This window comes from Anser cygnoides, unplaced genomic scaffold (genome assembly GCF_040182565.1).
Source record: "Anser cygnoides isolate HZ-2024a breed goose unplaced genomic scaffold, Taihu_goose_T2T_genome scaffold_52_1, whole genome shotgun sequence".
Lineage (NCBI taxonomy): Eukaryota > Metazoa > Chordata > Aves > Anseriformes > Anatidae > Anser > Anser cygnoides.
This window is the reverse complement of record NW_027103075.1, coordinates 320,906-347,251: the sequence shown is the minus strand read 5'-3', so window position 1 is coordinate 347,251 and position 26,346 is coordinate 320,906. Positions and strand designations below refer to the sequence as shown.

The following is a 26,346-nucleotide window of genomic DNA, read 5'->3' as shown; positions in this document are numbered from 1 at the left end:
TGGGGCAAAAATAGCCATGAGAGGGCAAAAGCATGCCCATACTGAGGTCAAGAGTAAGCATAAGAGGCAACGCGTCCTTCTATTTGGGGCAAGGGTGGCCACGAATGGGAAAATCCTTTAATTTTTGGAGCAAAATGTTCCAATAGTGTGGGTAAAGCAGACCTCGCTGCAGTCTGGGGGTAGTCCCAAACATCTCCGGCTTCACCTTCAGCAGCTACCTCGTGGTTTGGGTGCGACAGGCGCCTGGGGAGGGGCTCGAGTACGTCGCAGATATTAGCAAGGATGGTAGTGGCACATCCTATGCGCCGGCGGTGCAGGGACGCTTCACCCTCTCCAGGAACAACGGGCAGAGCACGGCCACCCTGCAGATGAACAGCCTCAAGGCCGAAGACACCGCCACCTACTACTGCACGAGAGCTGCTGGTGGTTGGGGTGGTGAGAGCGCTGGTGCTGTTGACGGCTGACAGTCTTAACAACTCCAGCACCATCACCATGACCAGCACCACAACCAACACCAAGAGCAGCACCGGTACCAACAGCACCATCAATATTTTCAGCAGAACCACCACCACCGTAAGCACTTTTCGCGCAGTAGTAGGTGGCGGTGTCTTCGGCCTTGAGGCTGTTCATCTGCAGGGTGAGCGTGCTCTGCCCGTTGTTCCTGGAGATGGTGAAGCGTCCCTTCACCGCCGGCGCGTAGGCTGTGCCACCATAGCTATCAATACCCGCGACGTATTCGAGCCCCTTCCCAGGTGCCTGTCGCACCCACTGCATGGTGTAGCTGCTGAAGGTGAAGCCGGAGCCCTTGCAGACCAGGGTCAGGGACCCCCCGGGCTTCACGAGGCCCCCTCCGGACTCGTCCAACGTCGCGGCCGCCCGCAGCCCTGGGGAGGAAGGACAGAGAGCGGTGGGCTCAGCCACACGGCACGGGCCCCCGCACGGCCGTGGGGAGCCGGGGCCGCCGGCAGCCTCCGCGGGACCGGGCCCTACCTGGGACGGCGGCCAGGAGGAGGAGGAGGAGGGCGAGCGCGTGAGGACTCATGGTGGGCAGGGGAAGGGGGCGCCGGGTGCTGTGGGGACGCTGGGGACGGGTGCATTTGAAGGCGCCTGAAGGGGCGTTCATCGCGTTTCCTCCTTGGGGTATTTCATTGCCCTGAGTTACTTCATAGTAAGGCGCCTGATCCTTTTTATCGACGGAGCACCGCTCTCTGTCCTTCCTCCCCAGGGCTGTGGGCGGCCGCGACGTTGGACGAGTCCGGAGGGGGCCTCGTGAAGCCCGGGGGGGTCCCTGACCCTGGTCTGCAAGGGCTCCGGGTACACCTTCAGCAGCTTCGGCATGAGCTGGGTGTGACAGGCGCCCGGGAAGGCGCTTGAGTGGGTCGCGAGTATTGACAGCGGTGGTAGTACCACAATATACGCGCCGGCAGTGCAGGGACGCTTCACCATCTCCAGGAACGACGGGCAGAGCACGGCCACCCTGCAGATGAACAGCCTCAAGGCCGAAGACACCGCCACCTACTACTGCGCGAAAAAAGTTGGTGGTTACGGTGATGCTTATGGTCATGCTGGTGAGATTGGTGGTGCTGCTGGTGCTGCTCTCATTCTTCATGGCCAAGGGAAAGGCCCCGACACAACTCACCCTGGCCACCAGCGGGTTCTCCACCTGCAGCTCTTCTCACTCGGCGCTGGGCTCTGGGGTCGTCGCTCCTGAGGCTTTCCACCCACGAAGCCCTCAGGCTGACGGACGTCGCCCTGGGCTTCTGCAGGGCTGGGCAATCGAGGGCCCAGGATCCTCCTGGACAAGCAGCAGCTGATGTTGGATGAGTCCGGAGGGAGCCTCGTGAAGCCCGGGGGGTCCCTGACCCTGGTCTGCAAGGGCTCCGGATACACCTTCAGCAGCTTCAGCATGGGATAGATCCGACAGGCGCCCGGAAAGGGGCTCGAGTGGGTCGCTACTATTAACAGTGCTGGTAGTAGCACATGGTACGCGTCGGCGGTGAAGGGACGCTTCACCATCTCCAGGAACAACGGGCAGAGCACGGCCACCCTGCAGATGAACAACCTCAAGGCCGAAGACACTGCCACCTACTACTGCGCGAAAAGTGCTGATGGTTATGCTGGTCCTGGTCCTGCTGAGAATGCTGGTGCTACTGGTGCTGGTGCTGCTGGTGCTGCTGGTGACGTTCGTTGTGGTGCTGGTCGTGATGATGGTGTTGGTGATGTGAATACTGTCAGCCATCAACACCACCAGCACTATCACCACACCAACTACTGCTAGAACTTTTCGCGCAGTAGTAGGTGGCGGTGTCTTCGGCCTTGAGGCTGTTCATCTGCAGGGTGGCCGTGCTCTGCCCGTTGTTCCTGGAGATGGTGAAGCGTCCCTTCACCGCCGATGCGTAGTCTGTGTAGCTACCACCGTTGTGAATACTCGCAACGTATTCGAGCCCCTTCCCGGGTGCCTGTCGCATCCATCCCATGCCGAAGCTGCTGAAGGTGAAGCCGGAGCCCTTGCAGACCAGGGTCAGGGACCCCCCGGGCTTCACGAGGCCCCCTCCGGACTCGTCCAACGTCGCGGCCGCCCGCAGCCCTGGGGAGGAAGGACAGAGAGCGGTGGGCTCAGCCGCACTGCACGGGCCCCCGCACGGCCGTGGGGAGCCGGGGCCGCCGGCAGCCTCCGCGGGACCGGGCCCTACCTGGGACGGTGGCCAGGAGGAGGAGGAGGAGGGCGAAGGCGTGAGGACTCATGGTGGGTAGGGGAAGGGGGCGCCGGGTGCTGTGGGGACGCTGGGGACGGGCGCATTTGAAGGTGCCCGGAGGGGCATTCATCGCGTTCCCTCCTTGGGGTATTTCATTGCCCTCAGTTATTTCATTGCACTGAGTTACTTCATTACATTCTCTACGATGGGCTCATTAATTGGGCTCGTTAGATTTTTTCCTTGTTCCATTTCAGGAGCACTCATCGTGTTTCCTCGTTATGTCATTGCATTCCCTGCCACGCACTCATTAATTGCACGCACTGAATTATTTCAGGGCGATCCTTGACCAGGACTCATCGTGTTTCTTTGCTGAGTAGAAACCACTCAATAAACTTGAGGTTTGTTGCATTTCCTACCATGCCCTAATTAATAAGACGTGTGGAATTATTTTATTTTGATCTTTGACAAGCATTCGTTGTGTTTCTTTGTCATTTCATTTAATTCTCTACCATGCACTAATTCATGGGGTGCTTTGAGTTATTTCATCGTGACCCCTGATCACTTATGACACGGAATTATTTAATGGGATGGATTACTTAATATGCATGCTGAGTAATTTAATTGCAGTCTCTCTAAAATGGACACAGGAAACAGAAAGCGGCCGTGTTTCGGGGCTGCTCCAGCTGCTGAGGTTTCAGGCAGTACCAAAATAACTCATTTTCTGCCCAGAAATAGCCCCCGCACAAACATCTGCCTGGCTATGCTTGGGTGGGCAGCGCTGAAGGTCTTGGCAAAAAATTCTCAAATTGGGGGTTTTGTAGCCCAGAAGTGGGATGACATTCCCACATTCTGGACTCACCTGGCCCCAAAGTGTTCAAAATACTCTCGTATTCTGGAATAAATGGAAAAAAAGAGGAAAAAAATTCTATGTGGTAGGTGTGTAAATGGCAAGAATAATAATCAACACCCCAATTTCATTCAAATTCACCTACTACTGCGCAAAAGGTTATAGCAGTGGTTGGAGTGGCGATAGAGCTCGTAGTGTTGATGGCTGACAGTATCCACATCACCAGCACCATCATCATGACCAGCACCACAGCCAACAGCACCAGCAGCATCAGCACCAGCAGCACCAGCACCAGCAGTAGCAGCACCAGCACCACCATCAATCTCACCAGCATAACCACAAGCACCACTACGAGCATATTTCGCGCAGTAGTAGGTGGCGGTGTCTTCGGCCTTGAGGCTGTTCATCTGCAGGGTGAGCGTGCTCTGCCCGTTGTTCCTGGAGATGGTGAAGCGTCCCTTCACCGCCGACGCGTAGTCTGTGCCACTACCAGTGCTGCCAATTTGTGCGACCCACTCGAGCCCCTTCCCGGGTGCCTGTCGCACCCAATACATGGGGTAGCTGCTGAAGGTGAAGCCGGAGCCCTTGCAGACCAGGGTCAGGAACCCCCCGGGCTTCACGAGGCCAATCTCTGCACTGCCCGCAGCCCTGTGGGTAAGGACAGAGAGTGGGGGATCAGCCTGGGGGATCCCTGACCCTGGTCTGCAAGGGCTCCGGCAATGACTTCAGCAGCTACACCATGGGATGGATGCCACAGGAGCCTGGGAAGGGGCTCGAGTACGTCGCGAGTATTAGCTACAGTGGTAGTTACACAGCCTACGCGCCGGCGGTGAAGGGACGCTTCACCATCTCCAGGAACGACGGGCAGAGCACGGCCACCCTGCAGATGAACAGCCTCAAGGCCGAAGACACCGCCACCTACTACTGCGCGAAAAGTTCTAGCAGTAGTTGGTGTGGTGATAGTGCTGGTGGTTTTGATGGCTGACAGTATTCACATCACCAACACCATCATCACGACCAGCACCACAACGAACGTCACCAGCAGCACCAGCAGCACCAGCACCAGTAGCACCAGCATTCTCAGCAGGACCAGGACCAGCATAACCATCATAACTTCTCACGCAGTAGTAGGTGGCGGTGTCTTCGGCCTTGAGGCTGGTCATCTGCAGGGTGGCCGTGCTCTGCCCGTTGTTCCTGGAGATGGTGAAGCGTCCCTGCACCGCCGGCGCGTAGAATGTGCTACTACCACTGTCGCTAATACTCGCGACGTACTTGAGCCCCTTCCATGGTGCCTGTCGCACCCACATCATGGTGTAGCTGCTGAAGGGGAAGCCGGAGATGTTTGGGACTATCCAGGGACTGCAGTGAGCTCTGAGGAGATGAGATGTGGTGCCGGATGGGCACACGGCAGCAGGAGTTGGCTGGGAAGGGAGATGTGGAGGTGCTGGGTGGCACCAAGCAAGGTGCTCGGGTTCTCTGAGTGCAGAGGGGGCCTCGTGAAGCCCGGGGGGTCCCTGACCCTGGTCTGCAAGGGCTCCGGCTTCACCTTCAGCAGCTACCACATGTATTGGGTGCGACAGGCGCCCGGGAAGGGGCTCGAATACGTCGCGGGTATTGACAGCGGTGGTAGTTGGACAGGCTACGCGTCGGCGGTGAAGGGACGCTTCACCATCTCCAGGAACAACGGGCAGAGCACGGCCACCCTGCAGATGAACAGCCTCAAGGCCGAAGACACCGCCACCTACTACTGCGCGGGAGGCTATGATGGTGGTTGGGCTCTTGATGGTGCTGGTTGTGGTGTTGAAAGCGTTGGAGATGTTGCTGGCGGTGCTCTTTATGGTGATGGTGTTGGTGGTGTTGCTGTTCATGATGATGATCACGGTGATGTTGGTGGCGGCGATGGTGCTGTCGGTAGTGATGGGGCTGAGAAGAGCTGCGGGTGGAGAACCCGCTGGTGGCCGGGGTGAGTTGTGTCGGGGCCTTTCCCTGGGCCACGAACAATGCCAGCAGCACCAGCAGCACCATCAGTCGCATAAGCATAACTCCAAGCACCACTACCAGCAGGTCTCGCGCAGTAGTAGGTGGCGGTGTCTTCGGCCTTGAGGCTGTTCATCACGAGGGTGGCCGTGCTCTGCCCGTCGTTCTTGGAGATGGTGAAGCGTCCCTTCACCGCCGACGCGTAGTATGTGCTACTACCATCGTTGTTAATAGTAGCAACCCACTCGAGCGCCTTCCCGGGCGCCTGTCGCACCCAAAACATGTTGTAGCTGCTGAAGGTGAAGCCGGAGCCCTTGCAGACCAGGGTCAGGGACCCCCCGGGCTTCACGAGGCCCCCTCCGGACTCGTCCAACGTCGCGGCCGCCTGCAGCCCTGGGGGGACCTGGAGGAGCAGAGTCACCGCCCGGCCATCGCTGGGTGAACATAAAAAGGCCCAGCCGGAGCCGAATCTGGGCAGATTCAACCCATTCTGCGGTGGTCGCTGCAGGAAAGAACCGTAAAGGGCCAAAATGTTCATGTGTTTTGGTAAAATCGTGTTCAAAGCAAAAACGTCTGCGTATTTGCCTGAAAATTCAACATACGGGCCAAAATTCATGGGTATTAGTGAAGGGAATTTGGGTTCAATGTAGGGAATTTGGGTTTAATAAAGGGGATTTGGGCTCAGCGAAGGGAATTTGGGCCCAGTGGAGGGAATTTGGGATCAGTGGAGGGAATTTGGGGTCAGTGGAGGGAATTTGGGGTCAGAGAAGGGAATTTGGGGTCAGTGGAGGGAATTTGGGGTCATAGAAGGGGATTTGGGGTCAGAAGGGAATTTGGGGTCATAGAAGGGGATTTGGGGTCAGAAGGGAATTTGGGGTCATAGAAGGGGATTTGAGGTTGGAGAAGGGAATTTAGGCTCAGTGAAGGGAATTTGGGATCAGTGGAGGGAATTTGGGGTCAGTGAAGGGAATTTGGGCTCAGTGAAGGGAATTTGGGTTCAATGAAGGAAATTTGGGGTTAATTAGGGGAATTTGGGGTCAGTGAAGAGAATTTCGGCTCAGTGAAGGGGATTTGGGTTCAGTGAAGGGAATTTGGGCTCAGTGAAGAGAATTTGGGCCCAGTGAAGAGAATTTGGGCCCAGTGAAGGGAATTTGGGATCAGTGGAGGGAATTTGGGGTCAGAGAAGGGAATTTGGGGTCAGAGAAGGGAATTTGGGGTTGGAGAAGGGAATTTGGGGTCAGTGAAGGGAATTTGGGCTCAGAGAAGGGAATTTGGGATCAGCGAAGGGAATTTGGGTTCAGTGAAGGGAATTTGGGTTTAATTAGGGGAATTTGGGCTCAGTGAAGAGAATTTGGGCTCAGTGAAGGGAATTTGGGATCAGAGAAGGGAATTTGGGATCAGAGAAGGGAATTTGGGCTCAGTAAAGGGAATTTGGGGTCATAGAAGGGGATTTGGGGTTGGAGAAGGGAATTTGGGCTCAGTGAAGGGGATTTGGGCTCAGTGAAGGGGATTTGGGTTTAATTAGGGGAATTTGGGCTCAGTGAAGAGAATTTGGGCTCAGTGAAGGGAATTTAGGTTTCAGTGAAGGGAATTTGGGTTTAATGAAGGGAGTTTGGGTTTAACGAAGGGAATTTGGGCTCAGTGAAGGGAATTTGGGCTCCCAGGTCAGGGAGCCCCTGGCCTGCCCGAGAAGGGACTCGAAGGTCACGGGTATTGGACGGGGTGAGGTGAAGGCAGAGGCCTACAGCAGGCCGCACCGACCGTCGTTGGTTCCCCTGGGACTTTGAGGACGTCCCTCCTCCTCCCGTATCTCCGCTATGGGGCTGGAGGACCTTACGGGCACCGCTATGGGGCTGGGGGACCCCGTGGTCACTGCTATGGGGCTGGAGGACTCCTTGGAGGACTTCTATGGGGTTGGTGGACACCATGAGCGCTGCTATGGGGCTGAAGGCCTCCATGGAGGATCACTATGGGGTTGGTGGACACCACGGACACCGCTATGGGGCTGGGGGACCCTATGGCCACCGCTATGGGGCTGGAGGACCCCATGGTCATCGCTATGGGGCAGGAGGACCCTATGGGCACCGCTATGGGGCTGGAGGACTCTATGGGCCCGCCGTGGGTCCACCATAACCCTTCAAAGCTCCCCTCATTTGCATACACTCAAGCCCCGCCCCCCTCGTTTGCGTGCAGTGCGGGGCATCCTCGTTTGCATATGCAAATGAGCCCCCCCCCCCCCCCCCGCCCCGCCTCCGGCACAGCAGGTGCGTGTCAGGGTTGACTTGGCAGCCAGAAGGATTTAATTTTAAACACGGTTAATTAAAAACATAATTAAAAATCACAATCAAATATAAATATAGTTGAACATGATTAATATATATAATTAAATATATATAATATATAAGATATTATATATAAATATATAACTAAATATATAATTAAATATATAATTAATGATGTGTAATTATAAAAATTAATCGATGTGTTTAATTAAAAGGGTTTGATTATACCTACACTTAATTAGCAATACATGGAATTATCAACAATTAAAAACGTTAATTTATATATGTGTTAAACTATAAAAACACTTAATTATAGTTAATTAAATCTGCAATAATGATAAATTAATTGAAATATAGGAGCGCTTAAGTATAAATGATTTTAATTAGAGGTACATTAAGTTATAAATATATAAATGAAACATAAATAATCTATATATTGAATTATGACATATTTAAATAAATTAGCTTTTATAATTAATAAATTGTTAGCTTTTAAATATTTTTAAATGATTATATTTTTATAAATTATAGATATTCAATATATACTATATATATTGTATAGTATTATTATAGTATATAATATATAATTATATATAATTATTATTATTAATTATTATTTTATAATTAATTAATAATTTTATACTTAATTGATTATTATATTATTAATTATTATATAATTAATTATATATAATATATAATAAATTATAAATATAATATATATTTATGACTATAAATATATAATAAATTAATATATAATTATAAAATAATTACAAATCTACTTATTAATCAAATTTATAATAGCTTTGCCTATTAAGGAGCTTAATTAAGAATATATTCGAGTATAAATATATTTGATTAAAAATATATTTTATTACAAATATGTCTTATGATAAAAATACTGATAAATATATTTAATTTTATTTAATTACATCAGCATTTAGATTTCCATTTAATTATGATTAATTACAACTACTTTTAATTACAACTAATTTAATTAAAAAGGATTTAATTAAAATTAAAAAGGATTTAATTAAAATTAAAAAGGATTTAATTAAATCCTATTTTTAACCAAAATCCTGGAATTTAGGTGGGCAGGAAAGTATCGGAAATGATAAGCTCCGAATTTACCGAATATCGAGTAATTACCCCAAATTCCGGGGCAAGTTGGGAAAAACGTAATTAGCAGGTGCCTGGGAAAAAAAAAAAATAGAAATTTAACGAAAATCGCAACTTTCGGGGGGGGAATGGATTTATTTCTAAGCACCCAGCTGGCACAAAAGTAAGAAATGTGCAAAAAAAAAAAGGCATTTTTGGGTCTTTCGGCTTCGATTCTTGCTATTTTCGGGCCGGGCACCTGCGCGGTGGGGAAACCCCAAATTGGGGTGAAATGACAGAAAAATGGGGCCGCGGCGCGGGCGGGCCTCAGAAGGAGGCGACGAGCTCAAAAACTCACCTCGGGGCCCAGATTCTTCTGGGTTTGGCTAATTTTGCTTAAAAAGCGGTATTTTTATTATTTTATTTCAATTATTATTTTTTATTATTATTTTTTAATTATTTTTTATTATTATTTATTATTTATTATTTATTATTTTTTATTTATTTTTTATTATATTTTTATTATTTTTTATTTATTATTTTTTATTTATTATTAATTATTTTTTTAATTATTATTTTTTTAATTATTATTTTTTATTTGATTTTTTAATCAATTAAAATCAATTTAATTTTTTTTATTTGGGTTTATTTTTATTGTTTTATTCGAATTTAATTGTATTATTTTATTCAAATTTATTTTTATTATTTTATCTCAGAATTGCCGATGTCTTACAAAATATTTATTTTTATTTATGTATTTTATTGTTATTCCGTATGAAATACTTGCTACCTTAAAATTATTATTAGAAATTATTATTATTACTGAAGAAATGACTATTTAAAAATTGTCATTATTAGAAATACGTGTTTTTATATTGCTTTTAAGAAATACACGTTTTAATATTATTATTAGAAACACCTCTTTTGTTATTAATTTCAAGAAATACTCGCTACTTTAAAACTATTAGAAATATCGCTTATTAATTTATTATTTTTAAGAAATCATTGCCTTTATTATATTAGAAAGAATCCCATTGTTATTATTAATTATTAATTATTATTGTTAATGAAATATTAGAAATAGAATGACAATATTAGAAATATCATTTCTATTTTATTAGATTTATTATTATTAGAAATATTAGAAAAATTTAATCCGTATTTTAGCAGAAATTGGTGCTATCATAGTTTTTAATTTATTAATTTATTATTAGTAGTATTATTATTTTATTTTATTATTTTTTATTTTTTATTTTTTAATTTTTAATTTATTAATAAAATTTATTAATTTTATTAATGTATTTCCTCATTAATAATTTCAGCGGAAATAAGGGATGTCTTAGAATTCTTATTTTATTGAATTCCTATTTTATGAAAAATATTTTTGAATAAAAAAATAAAATTGAATTGAAAATTGAAAATTGAAAATTGAAAATTGAAATTCAAATTGAAAATTTGAATAAAAAAATAAAATTTTATTGGAAACACGGATTTTTTAATTGTATTATTATTTTTTTTCTTATTTAATTATCTACATTTTTTCTTTATTGTTTTTTTAAAGAAACACGAACTTTTTGCTATTATCTTGATTTTGATTAATATTATCATTATTTTATTAGAAATACATGACCACTATTATTAGAAGTAGGTGCTATTTATTATGATTTTTAGTATAAATAAATCTTTATATTTATTAATATGAATATATTTATATTTACATTAATTTTTATTTTTAGCATTATACATTTAATATGTATCTATCATATATATTTTATAAATTATTTATTATATACTATGATATAATGTTTATAATTTATTCTATTTTAAATAATAATATCAAATAATAAAATATAAATAATAATATAATTCATTAAAATAATGAATTTGATTAAAAATAATAGAATTAATTATGTTATTATATATTATTTATTGCTCATTTTATTAGAAATGCTCATTTTTTTATTGCTCATTTTATTAGAAATGCACCAATTCTTAGAAATTTTTACCCCAAAAGCTGCCGTTTTCTTGATTTTGCTCGAATTATTTTATTATTAATTTCATTATAATTATTATTTTTTTATCATCCTAGCGGAGGATAAAACATTATATTTGTAACAATTTTGATTATATTATCAGAAATACCTTTAAATATTTTTTATAATTTCATAATTTTTTATAATTTCATAATAATTTCATCTTCTTGTTACATTTTACAAATACTTTTTATTAAAATTATTTTTAATATTTTAATAAATAAATGTTTTTGCTCTTATTTCACAGAAAAAGCTCTTCTTTATTATTATATTTTTATTACTTTTTATTTATATTTTTAAATAAAATTGTATTTACATTTATAAATTATTCTTTTATATATTTATTAATTATTATTTATATATTTATTAATTATTATTAATAATGATTCTATTAATAATTATATTATTAATTCTGTTAATAATTATATTATTAATTCTATTCGATTATTTTATATTTCTGTTATATTAGCTACCCAACATTTTACCAAATTCGGTAAAATATCTAAAATTTCATTGAAAATAACCAAAACATAAAATTCGGAGAAAAACAAAGCCGGGATTTTCAGCGCTGTTTTTAACCCAAACCGCCTGTTTTTTTCCCCAAAAGGCCTCATTTGCCTGGGGCAGCTGCTTTTGACCAAAAACACCCCGTTTTAGCCCAAAACACGGCCCCCGAGGGGGGGAGGAGAAACTCGTAAACAACAATAAAGGTTAAAAATAGGGGGAAAAAAATAAGGTTAAAAATAGGAATTTGACCATTTCGGGCTCTTTTTTCGCGCCACTGGCAAGTGAAGCCCAGGGGAGTTGTGGGGTGGACTGGTTCATACTGGGACGTACTGGGACATACTGGGAGACCACAAACACCCCATACCCTGCTGCTAGAGGCTTACTGGGGCATACTGGGACGTACTGGGACATACTGGGAGACCCCAAACACCCCATACCCTGCTGCTGGAGGCTTACTGGGGCATACTGGGACATACTGGGGGACACCAAACACCCCCTACACTGCTGCAGGAGGCTTACTGGTTCATACTGGGACGTACTGGGACATACTGAGAGAACCCAAACACCCCATACCCTGCTGCTGTGGGCTTACTGGGGCATACTGGGACGTACTGGGATATACTGGGGGACACCAAACACCCCCTACACTGCTGCAGGAGGCTTACTGGGCCGTACTGGGCCATACTGGGAGGCATCTGTACCCCATAACCAGCTGCAGGAGGCTTACTGGGCCACACTGGGATGTACTGGGCCATACTGGGCCATACTGGGCCATACTGGGCCATACTGGGAGACCCCAAACACCCCCTACTCTGCTGCTGGAGGCTTACTGGGCCATACTGGGAAGCATCTGTACCCCATAACCCACTGCAGGAGGCTTACTGGGCCAAACTGGGATATACTGGGCCACACTGGGATATTCTGGGCCATACTGGGATATACGGGGACATACTGGGAGACCGCAAACACCCCCTACACTGCTGCAGGAGGCTTACTGGGCCACGCTGGGCTATACTGGGCCATACTGGGAGGCATCTGTACCCCATAACCAGCTGCACGAGCCTTGCTGGGGCATAGTGGGATATACTGGGCCATACTGGGCTATACTGGGAGGCATCCATACTCCATAACCAGCGGCAGGAGGCTTACTGGGGCCATACTGGGCTATACTGGGAGGCAACATTACCTTATAACCAGCCGCAGAAGCTTTACTGGGCCATACTGGGATATACTGGGCCATACTGGGCTATACTGGGAGGCAGCCATACCCCATAACCAGCGGCAGGAGGCTTACTGGGGCCATACTGGGCTATACTGGGAGGCAACATTACCCTATAACCAGCCGCAGAAGCTTTACTGGGCCATACTGGGGCATACTGGGATATACTGGGCCATACTGGGCTATACTGGGAGGCATCCATACCCCATAACCAGCGGCAGGAGGCTTACTGGGGCCATACTGGGCTATACTGGGAGGTAACATTACCCTATTAGCAGCCGCAGAAGCTTTACTGGGCCATACTGGGTCATACTGGGCCATACTGGGAAGCAACACAAGCCCAACCCGCAGCGAACGCACTCCGAGGTCTTTTGTCCACTCTGAGCCACCGTAGCGTTTGCATAGGGGGGGCATCCCGAAGCCCTTAATCTACCTAGCAACGCGCTCTGATTGGCCCCGCCGCACTCGCAGGGGGCGCGGCCTGGAGGCGTGCCGTTTCCCCTAGCAACCGCGTCCCACCCCTAGCAACCGCGTCCCTCCCCCTAGCAACGACGCGACGCCCCCTGGCAACGGCGCACCGCCCCTAGCAACAGCGCACCGCCCCTAGCAACGCCGCACCGCCCCCTAGCAACAGCGCACCGCCCCCTAGCAACAACGCCGTCCTCCCCTAGCGACGGCGCCGTTCCCATAGCAACGGCGCCGTTTCCCTTAGCAACCGCCCCGGGGGCGGCCGAGTCCATTGGGGACTGCGGGGGGGGGGGGGGAGGAGAAGGGAAGGAAAGGGTTAAAAGGGACAAAAGCTGAGGGAAAAAGGGCAAATAAAGGAATTTTAAGGGAAAAAAAAAAAGGGGGGGGCGTGTCCCGGAGGGGCCGGGGTTGGGGACAGCGGGGTGGCCCCCCCCCGGCCTTGTGGCCCCCCCCCCCGATGCCTCGCCGCAAGCAGCGCCGGCCTCAGCCGCTCCGACACGGTGGGTGGGGGGGGGGGGGCGGTGTTTTTTGGGGGGTTTTGAGAGGATTTTGGGGGGTTTTTGGGGGGTGGAGGGGTTGGGGGGGGTCCTTCGGGGTCCCCCGCGTGTTGTGGGGTCGGGAAATGGGGTTGGGGACCCCGAACGGGTGAGGGGGTGTGGGGGTGGGGGAAAAGTTGGTAAAAATGCCCCAAAAAAGTTGTGGGGTGAGGTCAGAAAGCATCGGGACCCCCCACCCCCCTCAAAAAAACTTAGGAACACCTCAAAATATCTTCAGGATCCTCCAAAACCCTCAAAAAATAACAAAATCCTGTCAGGATCTCCCCTAAAAGACCCCAAAACTCTCCCAAAATAAGAAAATCCTGTCAGGATCCACCCCAAAACCCCCCAAAACTCCCCCAAATCCACACAGAACCCCCCCAAACCCCTGAAGACCCCCCTAAACTCCCTCAAAATAACAAAATCCTGTCAGGGTCCACCCCAAAAGACCCCAAAACTCCCCCAAATCCACACAGAACCCCCCAAAAAAACTCTTTAAACCATCCAAAACTCCCCAAAATAACAAAATCCTGTCAGGATCCACCTCAAAAGACCCCAAAACTCCCCCAAATCCACAGAGAACCCCCTAAAAAAGACTTAAGACCCCCCAAAATAACAAAATCCTGTCAGGATCTCCCCCAAAAGACCCCAAAACTCCCCCAAATCCACACAGAACCCCCCAAAAAAAACTCTTAAAACCATCCAAAACTCCCCAAAATAACAAAATCCTGTCAGGGTCCACCCCAAAAGACCCCAAAACTCCCCCAAATCCACACAGAACCCCCCAAAAAAACTCTTTAAACCATCCAAAACTCCCCAAAATAACAAAATCCTGTCAGGATCTCCCCCAAAAGACCCCAAAACTCCCCCAAATCCACAGAGAACCCCCCCAAAAAAACTCTTAAAACCATCCAAAACTCCCCAAAATAACAAAATCCTGTCAGGATCTCCCATAAAAGACCCCAAAACTCCCCCAAATCCACACAGAACCCCCCCAAAAAAACTCTTAAAACCATCCAAAACTCCCCAAAATAACAAAATCCTGTCAGGATCTCCCATAAAAGACCCCAAAACTCCCCCAAATCCACACAGAACCCTCCAAAAAACCTCTTAAAACCATCCAAAACTCCCCAAAATAACAAAATCCTGTCAGGATCTCCCCCAAAAGACCCCAAAACTCCCCCAAATCCACAGAGAACCCCCCAAAAAAACTCTTAAAACCATCCAAAACTCCCCAAAATAACAAAATCCTGTCAGGATCTCCCATAAAAGACCCCAAAACTCCCCCAAATCCACAGAGAACCCCCCAAAAAAACTCTTAAAACCATCCAAAACTCCCCAAAATAACAAAATCCTGTCAGGATCTCCCCCAAAAGACCCCAAAACTCCCCCAAATCCACACAGAACCCCCCAAAAAAAACTCTTAAAACCATCCAAAACTCCCCAAAATAACAAAATCCTGTCAGGGTCCACCCCAAAAGACCCCAAAACTCCCCCAAATCCACACAGAACCCCCCAAAAAAACTCTTTAAACCATCCAAAACTCCCCAAAATAACAAAATCCTGTCAGGATCCACCTCAAAAGACCCCAAAACTCCCCCAAATCCACAGAGAACCCCCTAAAAAAGACTTAAGACCCCCCAAAATAACAAAATCCTGTCAGGATCTCCCCCAAAAGACCCCAAAACTCCCCCAAATCCACACAGAACCCCCCAAAAAAAACTCTTAAAACCATCCAAAACTCCCCAAAATAACAAAATCCTGTCAGGGTCCACCCCAAAAGACCCCAAAACTCCCCCAAATCCACACAGAACCCCCCAAAAAAACTCTTTAAACCATCCAAAACTCCCCAAAATAACAAAATCCTGTCAGGATCTCCCCCAAAAGACCCCAAAACTCCCCCAAATCCACAGAGAACCCCCCCAAAAAAACTCTTAAAACCATCCAAAACTCCCCAAAATAACAAAATCCTGTCAGGATCTCCCATAAAAGCCCCCAAAACTCCCCCAAATCCCCCTAAAACCCCCCAAAACTCCCCAAAACCCCTAAAAATTGCCCCAAAAACTCCCCAGGACCCCCCCCCAAAACCCCTTAAGCCCCCCCCCCCCCCGAACCTGCCCAAATCCCCTAAAATCCGCCCCAAAAATCCGCCCCAAATCCCCCTAAAATTCCCCCAAACCCCCCTCAGGACCCCCCCCCCCGGTCAGTGACGTCATCATGACGTCACTTTTCGGGGGGGGGGGGGTGCCATGGCCGAGCCGGGAGGTGGGTGACGGACGAGGGGCCTGCCCCCGCTCGGGGCTGGGTTTTGGGGTGAAAAATGGGGATTTTGGGGAAGTTTTGCACGGGGGGGGTTGTTTAGTGGGAGGGGGGATTCATTTTGGGGTGAATAACGGGGATTTTGGGGGCTTTGAGGGGGGGAAATTGGCTACGGGGAGGGGGAATCGATTTTGGGGTGGATAAGGGGGATTTTGGGGCCTCTGGGGTGGGAAAATTGTTTATGGGGAAGGGGAGTCAATTTTGGGGTGAATAAGGAGGATTTTGGGGCTGCTGGGGAAGGGAAAAATCATTTATTTTGAAAGGGAATCGATTTTGAGGTGAAAAATGTGGATTTGGGGGGTTTTGCAGAGTGATAAACTGTTGACGGGGACGGGGAATTGATTTTGGGGTGAATAAAGGGGATTTGGGGGCCTCTGGGGTGGGGGGGATCGATTTTGAGGGGAAAAATGTGGATTTTGGGGGTTCTGCAGGAGGGGAATGGTTTATTTGGAAGGGGGAAATGTTTTGGGGTGAATAACGCTGATTTTGGGGGCTTTTAGGGGGGAAATCATTTATGGGGAAGGGGAGTTGATTTTGGGGTGAATAACGTGGATTTCGGGGGTTTTGCTGTTAGGAAATTGTTTATGGGGAGGAGATTTTGGGGTGAAAACCGGGGATTTAGGGGTTTGGGGGGGGGAACTATTTGGAATGTGAGTTGATTTTGGGGTGAATAATGAGGATTTTGGGGCCTCTCGGGGGAGATCTTTATGGGGAGGGGGAGAGGATTTTGGGGTGAATAACGGGGATTTGGGGGATTCGGGGGGGGATTGTTTATGGGGGTGATTTTGGGGGTAATTTTGGCGATTTTGGGGGTAGGAAATCCTTGAAGATAATTTAGGGTTAGGGGGGAGAATTTTGGGTGCAAAACCTGCGATTTTGGGCGCGATATCGGCGATTTTGGGCGCGATATCAGCAGTTTTGGGTGCAATTTCTGGAATTTTGGGTCCAATTGCAGGAATTTTGGGTGCAATTTCAGCAATTTTGGGTGTGAATCCGCAATTTTGGGGGCGATATCAGCAAATTTAGGCCTGGATCAGCAATTTTGGGAGGAATTTCATCAGTTTTGGGTGCAATATCAGCAATTTTAGGTGTGAATCAGCAATTTTGGGCACAATATCAGCGATTTTGGGCACAATATCAGCAATTTTAAGTGTGAATCAGCAATTTGGGGAAAAATATCAGCAATTTTTTTGTCACAATATCAGCAATTTTAGGTGTGAATAAGCGATTTTGGGCAAAATATCAACGATTTTGGGCAAAATATCAGCAATTTTGGCACAACATCAGCATTTTGGGGCACAATCTCAGCAATTTTGGGCACAATATCAGCAATTTTGGCACAATTTCAGCACTTTGGAGTGCAATATCAGAGAATTTGGGCACAATATCAGCAATTTTGGGCACAATATCGGCAATTTTAGGTGTGAATCAGCAATTTTGGGGAAAATATCAGCAATTTTTGGCACAATCTCAGCAATTTTGGGCACAATATCAGCAATTTTAAGTGTGAATCAGCAATTTTGGGCACAATATCAGCAATTTTGGGCACAATTTCAGCAATTTTAAGTGTGAATCAGCAATTTTGGGCACGATATCAGTGATTTTGGGCACAATATCAGCAATTTTGGGCACAATTTCAGCAATTTTAAGTGTGAATCAGCAATTTTGGGCACGATATCAGTGATTTTGGGCACAATACCAGCAATTTTTGGCACAATATCAGCAATTTTGAGCACAATTTCAGCATTTTTTGTCACAATATCAGCAATTTTAGGTGTGAATCAGCAATTTTGGGAAAAATATCAAGGGTTTTGGGCACAATCTCAGCAATTTTGGGCACTATATCAGCAATTTTAGGTGTGAATAAGTGATTTTGGGAAAAATATCAAAGATTTTGGGCAAAATATCAGCAATTTTGGCACAATATCAGCATTTTGGGGCACAATATCAGCAATTTTGGGCACAATACCAGCAATTTTGGGCACAATCTCAGCAATTTTGGGCACAATATCAGCAATTTTAGGTGTGAAGTAGCGATTTTGGGCAAAATATCGCCAATTTGGGGCAAAATATCGACGATTTGGGGCAAAATATCGTCGATTTGGGGCAAAATATCAGCAATTTTGGCACAACCTCAGCATTTTGGGGCACAATCTCAGCAATTTTGGGCACAATATCAGCAATTTTAAGTGTGAATCAGCAATTTTGGGCACAATATCAGCGATTTTAGGCACAACACCAACAATTTTGGGCACAATATCAGCAATTTTAGGTGTGAATTAGCGATTTTGGCCAAAACATCAATGATTTTGGGCAAAATATCAGCAATTTTGACCCAACATCAGCATTTTGGGGCACAATCTCAGCAATTTTGGGCACAATATCAGCGATTTGGGGCACAATACCAGCAATTTTTGGCACTATATCAGTAATTATGAGCACAATTTCAGCAATTTTGGGCACAATATCAGCAATTTTAAGTGTGAATAAGCAATTTTGGGAAAAATATCAGCAATTTTTGTCACAATATCAGCAATTTTAGGTGTGAATCAGCAATTTTGGGGAAAACATCAGCAATTTTGGTCACAATATCAGCAATTTTAGGTGTGAATTAGCGATTTTGGGCAAAACATCAACGATTTGGGGCAAAATATCGCCGATTTGGGGAAAATCTCAGCAATTTTGGCACAATATCAGCAATTTTGGGCACAATATCATAATTTTGGCACAATATCAGCAATTTTAGGTGTGAATCAGCAATTTTGGGGAAAATATCAGCAATTTTGGTCACAATATCAGCAATTTTAGGTGTGAATTAGCGATTTTGGGCAAAACATCAACGATTTGGGGCAAAATATCGCCGATTTGGGGCAAAATCTCAGCAATTTTGGCACAATATCAGCAATTTTGGGCACAATATCATAATTTTGGCACAATATCAGCAATTTTAGGTGTGAATCAGAAATTTTGGGGAAAAACATCAGCAATTTTGGTCACAATATCAGCAATTTTAGGTGTGAAGTAGCGATTTTGGGTTAAATATCGCCGATTTGGGGCAAAACATCGCCGATTTGGGGCAAAATCTCAGCAATTTTGGCACGCCCTCAGCATTTTGGGGCGCAAGCTCAGCGATTTCGCGTCTCCGGGGTCGGGAAATCCCCCTCGGGCCGCGCTTGTGCCGTGCCGGGGGTGGGGGGCGTCTATTTTGGGGTAAAACACCACTAATTTGGTTCTTTCCCCCCCCCGCAGCCTCCCCGGCCCCGCGCCGCCCCGCCGCCAAGGAGCCTTCCTCCACCTCCTCCTCCTCCTCCTCCTCGGGACCCCCCGCGGCGATGCCCCCGGAACCGGACCCCCGCCGCCGCCGCTGCCCGCCCCCGCCGCCGCCGCCGCCCCCTCCCCGCCCCCCCGCGCCCCCGAACCCCCTTTTTCCGCCCCAAACCCTCGACATCCCCCTCCTGCTGGAGGAGCTGCGGGTGCTGCGGCAGCGCCAGCTCCGCCAGATGCAGCTGACCGAGGAGATTTGCCGCCACCTCCTCCTTTTGGGGGCGCCGGGACCCCCCAAAAGCCACCCCCCCCCGCAAAAAACCCCCCGCCGCCCCCTCGGCCAAAGCCTTTTTCCCCTTTTTCCCCCCCAAAACCCAACGCGCCGCCGCCCTTTGCTTCGCCGCCCCCTACCGCCTCGCGCCGGCTGCCGGCGGGCGGGCGCCCGACGCCCCGACGGGGCCGGGGGAGGCGCCCCCCGTCCCCGGGCGCCCCCCGAATTTTACGGGGGGGGATTCGGGGGTCCCCCAGCACGGGTGCGGGGTGTGCGGGAAGGGTTTCGGCAGCGAGAGCGCGCGCCAGATCCACCTGCGGTCGCACACCGGCGAGCGGCCCTACGGCTGCGGCGTCTGCGGCAACCGCTTCACCACCCGCGGCAACCTCAAGGTCCACCTGCATCGGCACCGCGAGAAAAACCCCCAGGTGGCCACCGACGGGTCGCGGGCAGCCGGCGCCGGCCCTCGGCCTCCCGACGCGGCGCCGGAGGGCGGCGCCGGCACGTGGCGCGGAGGGTGCGAGGCGGCGGAGGGTGGGAGAGGGGCGGCGGTGGCCAACGGCGGGCAGCTGGTGGCCAACGGTGGGCACGTGGTGGCCGGCGGCGCCCAACTGATGGCCAACAGCGCCCAAGCGGTGGCCAACAGCACCCAATCGATGGCCAACAGCGCCCAATCGATGATCAATAGTGGTCAACCGATGGCCAACAGTGGCCCAACGATGGCCAACAGTGGCCCAACGATGACCAACAGCAGTCAACCAATGGCCAACAGTGGCCCAACGATGGCCAACAGTGGCCCGACAATGGCCAACAAGGTCCAATTGATGGCCAACGCCCAATCGATGATCAATAGTGGTCAACCGATGGCCAACAGTGGCCCAACGATGGCCAACAGTGGCCCAACGATGGCCAACAGTGGCCCGACAATGGCCAACAGCGGTCAACCGATGGCCAACAGTGGCCCAATGATGACCAACAGTGGCCCAACCATGGCCAACAGCGGTCAACCGATGGCCAACAGTGGCCCAACGATGGCCAACAAGGTTCAATCGATGGCCAACGCCCAACCAATGGCCAACAGCAGTCAACCGATGGCCAACAGTGGTCAACCGATGGCCAACAGTGGCCCAATGATGACCAACAGTGGCCCAACGATGGCCAACAGCGGTCAACCGATGGCCAACAGTGGCCCAATGATGACCAACAGTGGCCCAACGATGGCCAACAGCGGTCAACCGATGGCCAACAGTGGCCCAACGATGGCCAACAAGGTCCAATTGATGGCCAACGCCCAACCGATGGCCAACAGCGGTCAACCGATGGCCAACAGTGGCCCAACGATGGCCAACAGCGGTCAACCGATGGCCAACAGTGGCCCAACAATGGCCAACAAGGTCCAATCGATGGCCAACGCCCAACCGATGTCCTCCAACACCCAAGTGATGACCAACAGTGGCCAACCGATGGCCAACAGCGGCCCAAACATGGCCAGCAGTGGTCAACCGATGGCCAACAGTGGCCCAACGATGGACAACTGTGGTCAACGGATGGCCAACGCCCAACCGATGTCCTCCAACGCTCAACTGATGGCTAGTACTGGCCCAACGATGGCCAACAGTGGCCAAACGATGACCAGCAGTGGCCCAACGATGGCCAACAGTGGCCAACCGATGGCCAACAACGCCCAACTGATGGCCAACAACGTCCAATCGATGGCCAACAGTGGCCAACTGATGGCCAACGCCCAACCGATGTCCTCCAACACCCAAGCGATGACCAACAGTGGCCAACTGATGACCAACGATGGCCAACTGATGACCAACAGTTGCCCACTGATGACCAACAGTGGCCAACCGATGGCCAACAACGCCCAACTGATGGCCAACAACGCCCAACCGTTGGCCAACAACACCCAAATGCTCTCTACCAGCACCCAACCATTGGCCAACGCCCAACCGATGACCTCCACCACCCAACTGATGACCCCCAACGCCCAAATGATGCCCTCCAATGCCCAAATGGTGTCCTCCACCACCCAACCGACCTCCAACGCGCAACCGATGACCTCCACCACCCAACCGACGTCCTCCAACCCCCAACTGGCCTCCATCACCCAACCAATGACCTCCACCACCCAACTGATGACCCCCAACGCCCAACCGATGTCCTCCAATGCCCAGCTGATGTCCTCCACCACCCGACTGATGCCCTTCGACACCCAACTGACGTCCTCCAACCCCCAGCTGATGGCCTCCACCACCCAACCTGCCTCCACCAACGCCCAGCCGATGTCCTCCACCCCCCAACCGACGACCTCCACCCCCCAACCGGCCTCCGCCACCCAACCGATGACCTCCAACCCCCAACCGATGACCTCCAACGCCCATCTGATGGCCTCCACCACCCACCTGACCTCCACCAACGTCCAACCGATGTCCTCCACCACCCAGCTGATGTCCTCCAACACCCAACCGGCCTCTACCACCCAACTGATGACCTCCAACCCCCAACTGATGTCCTCCAACCATCAATTGATGACCTCCAACCCCCAACTGACGATCTCCAAACCCCAACCGGACTCTACCATCCAACTGACGTCCTCCAACCCCCAACTGATGACCTCCACCCCCCATCTCATGACCTCCAACCCCCAACCGACGTCCTCCACCACCCAACCGGCCTCTACCATCCAACTGATGACCTCCAACCCCCATCTGATGACCTCCAACCCCCAACCGATGACCTCCAACCCCCAACTGACGTCCTCCAACCCCCATCTGATGACCTCCAACCCCCAACCGATGACCTCCACCCCCCATCTCATGACCTCCAACCCCCAACCGACGTCCTCCACCACCCAACCGGCCTCTACCATCCAACTGATGACCTCCAACCCCCATCTGATGACCTCCAACCCCCAACCGATGACCTCCACCACCCACCTGATGACCTCCACCCCCCAACCGACGTCCTCCACCACCCAACCGGCCTCTACTACCCAACCGATGACCTCCAACCCCCACCTGATGACCTCCAACCCCCAACCGACGTCCTCCACCCCCCACCCGATGACCTCCACCCCCCACCCGGCCTCCGCCCACCTCCTCCTCCTCACCCGCCGCCCCGGGCCCGGCGGTGGCGGCCCCCCGGAGAACCCGGAGGCCGGCCTCCCCCCGGGCCTCCCCCCGGGCCTCCCCCCGGCCTCCCCCCGCCGCCAGTGCCCCGTTTGCCGCCGGGCTTTGGCTCGGCCCCGGCCTCCGCCCCGCCGGGGCCTCCACCACGGAGGCCGGCGGCGGTGCGAAGGCTGCGGGAGGCCGATTTTAGGGGGGGCCCACCGGGGGGGGCCCCCCCCAAATTCTTGCCCCCTCTGCCGGGAGAGGCTGGAGGAGGCCGGCGGCCTCTGGGGCGGAGGGCGGAGGCCGAAGGGCGAGGGGAGGCTGAAGGGAGGAGGGGGGGAGGCCCGAAATGGGGGGGGGGAGGCCCAAAGTGGGGGGAGGGAGGCCCGAATTTTGGGGGGGGGGGGCAAAAATGACGAAGAGGAGGAGGAGGAGGAGGAGGAGGAGGAGGAGGAGGATGAAGGCTCGGAGGACGAGGGCGGAGGCTCGGAGGATGATTCGGATTCGGAGGCCGGCGGCCTCCGGCATGAGGAGGAAGAGGAGGAGGAGGAGGAGGAGGAGGAGGAGGAGGAGGAAGTAAGGGGGGGACCCCGAAGCGGGGGGGACCCCAAATTGGAGGCCGGAGGAGGAGGAGGAGGAGGCCGGGAGGAAGGCCGCGAGGACGGAGGCTGCGAGGCCGCCAGGAAGCGGGTAAGGGGAAAGGGTTTTTTGGGCCCCCGAAATCACCTTTTTTGGGGGTCTCCCCCCAAAATTTGGGGGGATTATTTGCCCTATTTAACATTTTGGGGTGGATTTCCCCCGTCTTAGGTTTTTTGGGGTCTCCAAATATCGTTTTTTGGGGCGATTTCCCCCCATTTGAGGTTTTTTGGGGGTTTCCTCCCCATTTAGGATTTTTGGGGTCTCCCAACGTAAGATTTTTGGGGTATTTCCCCCCATTTAAGTTTTTTTTAGGGGGATCCTCCCCGTTTTAGGTTTTTGGGGTCTCCAAATGTAGTTTTTTGGGGCGATTTCCCCCCATTTGAGTTTTTTTTGGGGGTTTCCTCCCCATTTAGGATTTTTGTGGGGTCTCCCAACATAAATTTTTGGGGGATTTCCTCCCATTTAAAGTTTCTGGGGGTCTCCCTGTTTAAGATTTTTGGGGCAATTTCCCCCCATTTAAGTTTTTTTAGGGGGATTTCCCCTATTTAAGGTTTTTGGGGTCTCCAAATGTAAGATTTTTTGGGGCAATTTCCCCCCATTTGAGGGTTTTTGGGGCGTTTCCTCCCCATTTAGGATTTTTGGGGTCTCCCAACGTAAGATTTTTGGGGTATTTCCCCCCATTTAGTTTTTTTTAGGGGAATCCTCCCCATTTAAATATTTTTGGGGCCTCCAAATGTAAAGTTTTGGGGCAATTTCCCCCAATTTAAGTTTTTTGGGCGGGATTCTCCCTATTTAATTTTTTTTTTTAGGGAATTCTCCCCAATTTAATTTTTTTGGGGTCCCCCAATTTAAGTTCTTGGGGTCTCCCCACCGAAATTTTTGGGATCTTCCCCCTTCAACCCCCCCCCCACCCCCAATAACTTTTGGGGTTTTCCCCCCTTTTTCAATCATTTTCGGGCTCCCCCACTACAAATTTTTGTGCCCCCTCCCCAAACCCTTTTAGGGCCCTATTTGGGGTCCCCACCCCCAAAAATTTGGGGTGCTGACCCCCGCCTTTTCCCCCACAGCCCCCCCAGCGATGGAACCGGGGGGGTCCCCCCAGCGGGACCCCCCCTTTTCCCGTCTGCTTTTGGGGCCCGAAACTCCCCCGGGGACCCCCCGAAACCCCCCGGGGACCCCCCGAGACCCCCCCGGGGACCCCTGAGGGCCCCCAAGAGCCCGGGGGGGTCCCGGAGGACCCCGAGGGGCCCCCCCAAAAGCAGGGGAAGGGGGAGGAGTAGGGGCGCCGGCAGGTAAGGCCCCGCACCCCAAAGATTTGGGGGGATTTGGGGGGAATTTGGGGTCTTGAGGGGGTTGGGGGGGGGGATTTGGGGTGCCCCAGATGGGATTTGGGGGGAATTTGGGGGATTTGGGGTGCCCCAGATGGGATTTTGGGGGGGAATTTGGGGGATTTGGGGTGCCCCAGATGGGATTTGGGGGGAATTTGGGGGATTTGGGGTGCCCCAGGTGGGATTTGGGGGGATTTTGGAGGATTTGGGGTGCCCCAGATGGGGTTTTGGGGGTGTCTGGGGGGATCTGGGGGAGGATTCGGGGGATTTGGGGTGTCCAAGAAGGGTTTTTGGGGTGTCTGGGGGGATTTTGGGGGGAATTGCGGGATTTGGGGTGTCCCAGATGGGATTTTGGGGGGGATTTGGGAGATTTGAGGTGTCCTAGATTGGATTTTGGGGTGTCTGGGAGGATTTGGGGGATTTGGGGTGCCCCAGGTGGGACTTGGGGGGATTTTGGAGGATTTGGGGTGCCCCAGGTGGGGTTTTGGGGTGTCTGGGGGGATTTGGGGGGAGTTTTGGGGGGATTTGGGGTGTCCAAGAAGGGTTTTTGGGGTGTCTGGGGGGATTTGGGGGGATTTGGGGTGTCCCAGATGGGGTTTTGGGGTGTCCAGGGGGGGATTTTGGGGGGAATTGGGGGATTTGGGGTGCCCCAGGTGGGATTTTGGGGGATTTTGGAGGATTTGGGGTGCCCCAGGTGGGGTTTTGGGGTGTCTGGGGGGATTTGGGGGGAGTTTTGGGGGGATTTGGGGTGTCCAAGAAGGGTTTTTGGGGTGTCTGGGGGGCATTTTGGGGGGGAATTGGGGGATTTGGGGTGTCCTAGATTGGATTTTGGGGTGTCTGGGAGGGTTTGGGGGACTTGGGGTGCCCCAGGTGGGATTTTGGGGGAATTTGGGGGATTTGGGGTGTCCCAGATGGGATTTGGGGGGATTTTGGAGGATTTGGGGTGCCCCAGATGGGGTTTTGGGGGTGTCTGGGGGGTTTGGGGAAGGATTTGGGGGATTAGGGGTGTCCAAGAAGGGTTTTTGGGGTGTCTGGGGGGGCATTTTGGGGGGGAATTGGGGGATTTGGGGTGACCCAGATGGGGTTTTGGGGGAATTTGGGGGATTTCGGGTGTCCCAGGTGGGGTTTTGGGGTGTCTGAGGGGATTTGGGGGATTTTGGGGTGGTATTTTTTTTGGGGGGGGGGGGATTTGGGGTTCCCCAAATGGGGTTTTCGGGGTGTCTGGGGGGGCATCCGGGGGGATTTTGGGGTTTATTTGGGTTTCTGAGGGGGGAATTGGGGAATTCGGGAGGATTTGGGGGTGTCCAAATGTTATTTGGGGGGGATTTTGGGGTGATATTTTGGGGGCACCCCCCCCAAATTTTGGGGTCTTCACCCCCCCCCCCCCCCCCAACCTCCCACAGGAGCCCCCCAGGACGAGGACGCCGCGACCTAATTAACGCTAATTAAACACATGGAGTGCGGGGGGGGGAGGGGGCTGCACCCCCCCCCCGCACCCCAAAATCTTCCTTTTCCACCCCAACCCCCCCCCCCGCACCCCAAAATCCCCCTTTTCCACCCCAAAATCCCCCCCACCCGATAGCATAGAGCGAGGGCTTGGGGCCCTATTAAAGCCGTTTCCTGACTCTATCGCCGCCTCCCGCTTTTAATTTTGGGCTTAAAAAGCCTTTTCTGGGGTTAACAAGTGGGTTTGGGGGTTAAAAAGTGTTCTTTTTGGGGCGAAAAAGGGCGGTTTTGGGGGTGGGGGGG

General features: G+C 50.3%; 1 protein-coding gene and 2 gene segments (V, D, J or C); 1 reads left to right on the top strand and 2 right to left on the bottom strand.

Annotated features, from left to right (window-relative positions):
- Positions 1-378: 378 nt before the first annotated feature.
- LOC136789505 (immunoglobulin heavy variable 3-23-like) lies at positions 379-1,159 on the bottom strand. The segment is given in 2 exon segments: positions 379-884; positions 991-1,159. Coding segments are annotated over 2 exon segments (639 nt in total).
- A 958-nt stretch (positions 1,160-2,117) lies between these two features.
- LOC125181846 (immunoglobulin heavy variable 3-21-like) lies at positions 2,118-3,126 on the bottom strand. The segment is given in 2 exon segments: positions 2,118-2,587; positions 2,694-3,126. Coding segments are annotated over 2 exon segments (489 nt in total).
- Positions 3,127-13,451: 10,325 nt separating this feature from the next.
- Positions 13,452-26,226, top strand: LOC106029528 (uncharacterized). 3 transcript variants are annotated; one of them, XM_066989578.1, is made up of 4 exons: positions 13,452-13,624; positions 19,229-23,320; positions 24,337-24,561; positions 26,001-26,226. In XM_066989578.1, the coding sequence occupies exons 2-3, from the start codon at positions 20,129-20,131 to the stop codon at positions 24,547-24,549; spliced, it is 3,405 nt and encodes a 1,134-aa protein (XP_066845679.1). In that variant the 5' UTR covers positions 13,452-13,624; positions 19,229-20,128; the 3' UTR covers positions 24,550-24,561; positions 26,001-26,226. The 3 variants fall into 3 exon arrangements, with proteins under 3 accessions (XP_066845679.1, XP_066845680.1, XP_066845678.1); XM_066989579.1 differs by lacking the exon at positions 13,452-13,624 and adding an exon at positions 15,907-15,925; XM_066989577.1 differs by lacking the exon at positions 13,452-13,624 and adding an exon at positions 16,664-18,521 and having other exon boundaries at positions 18,931-23,320.
- Positions 26,227-26,346: the final 120 nt, after the last annotated feature.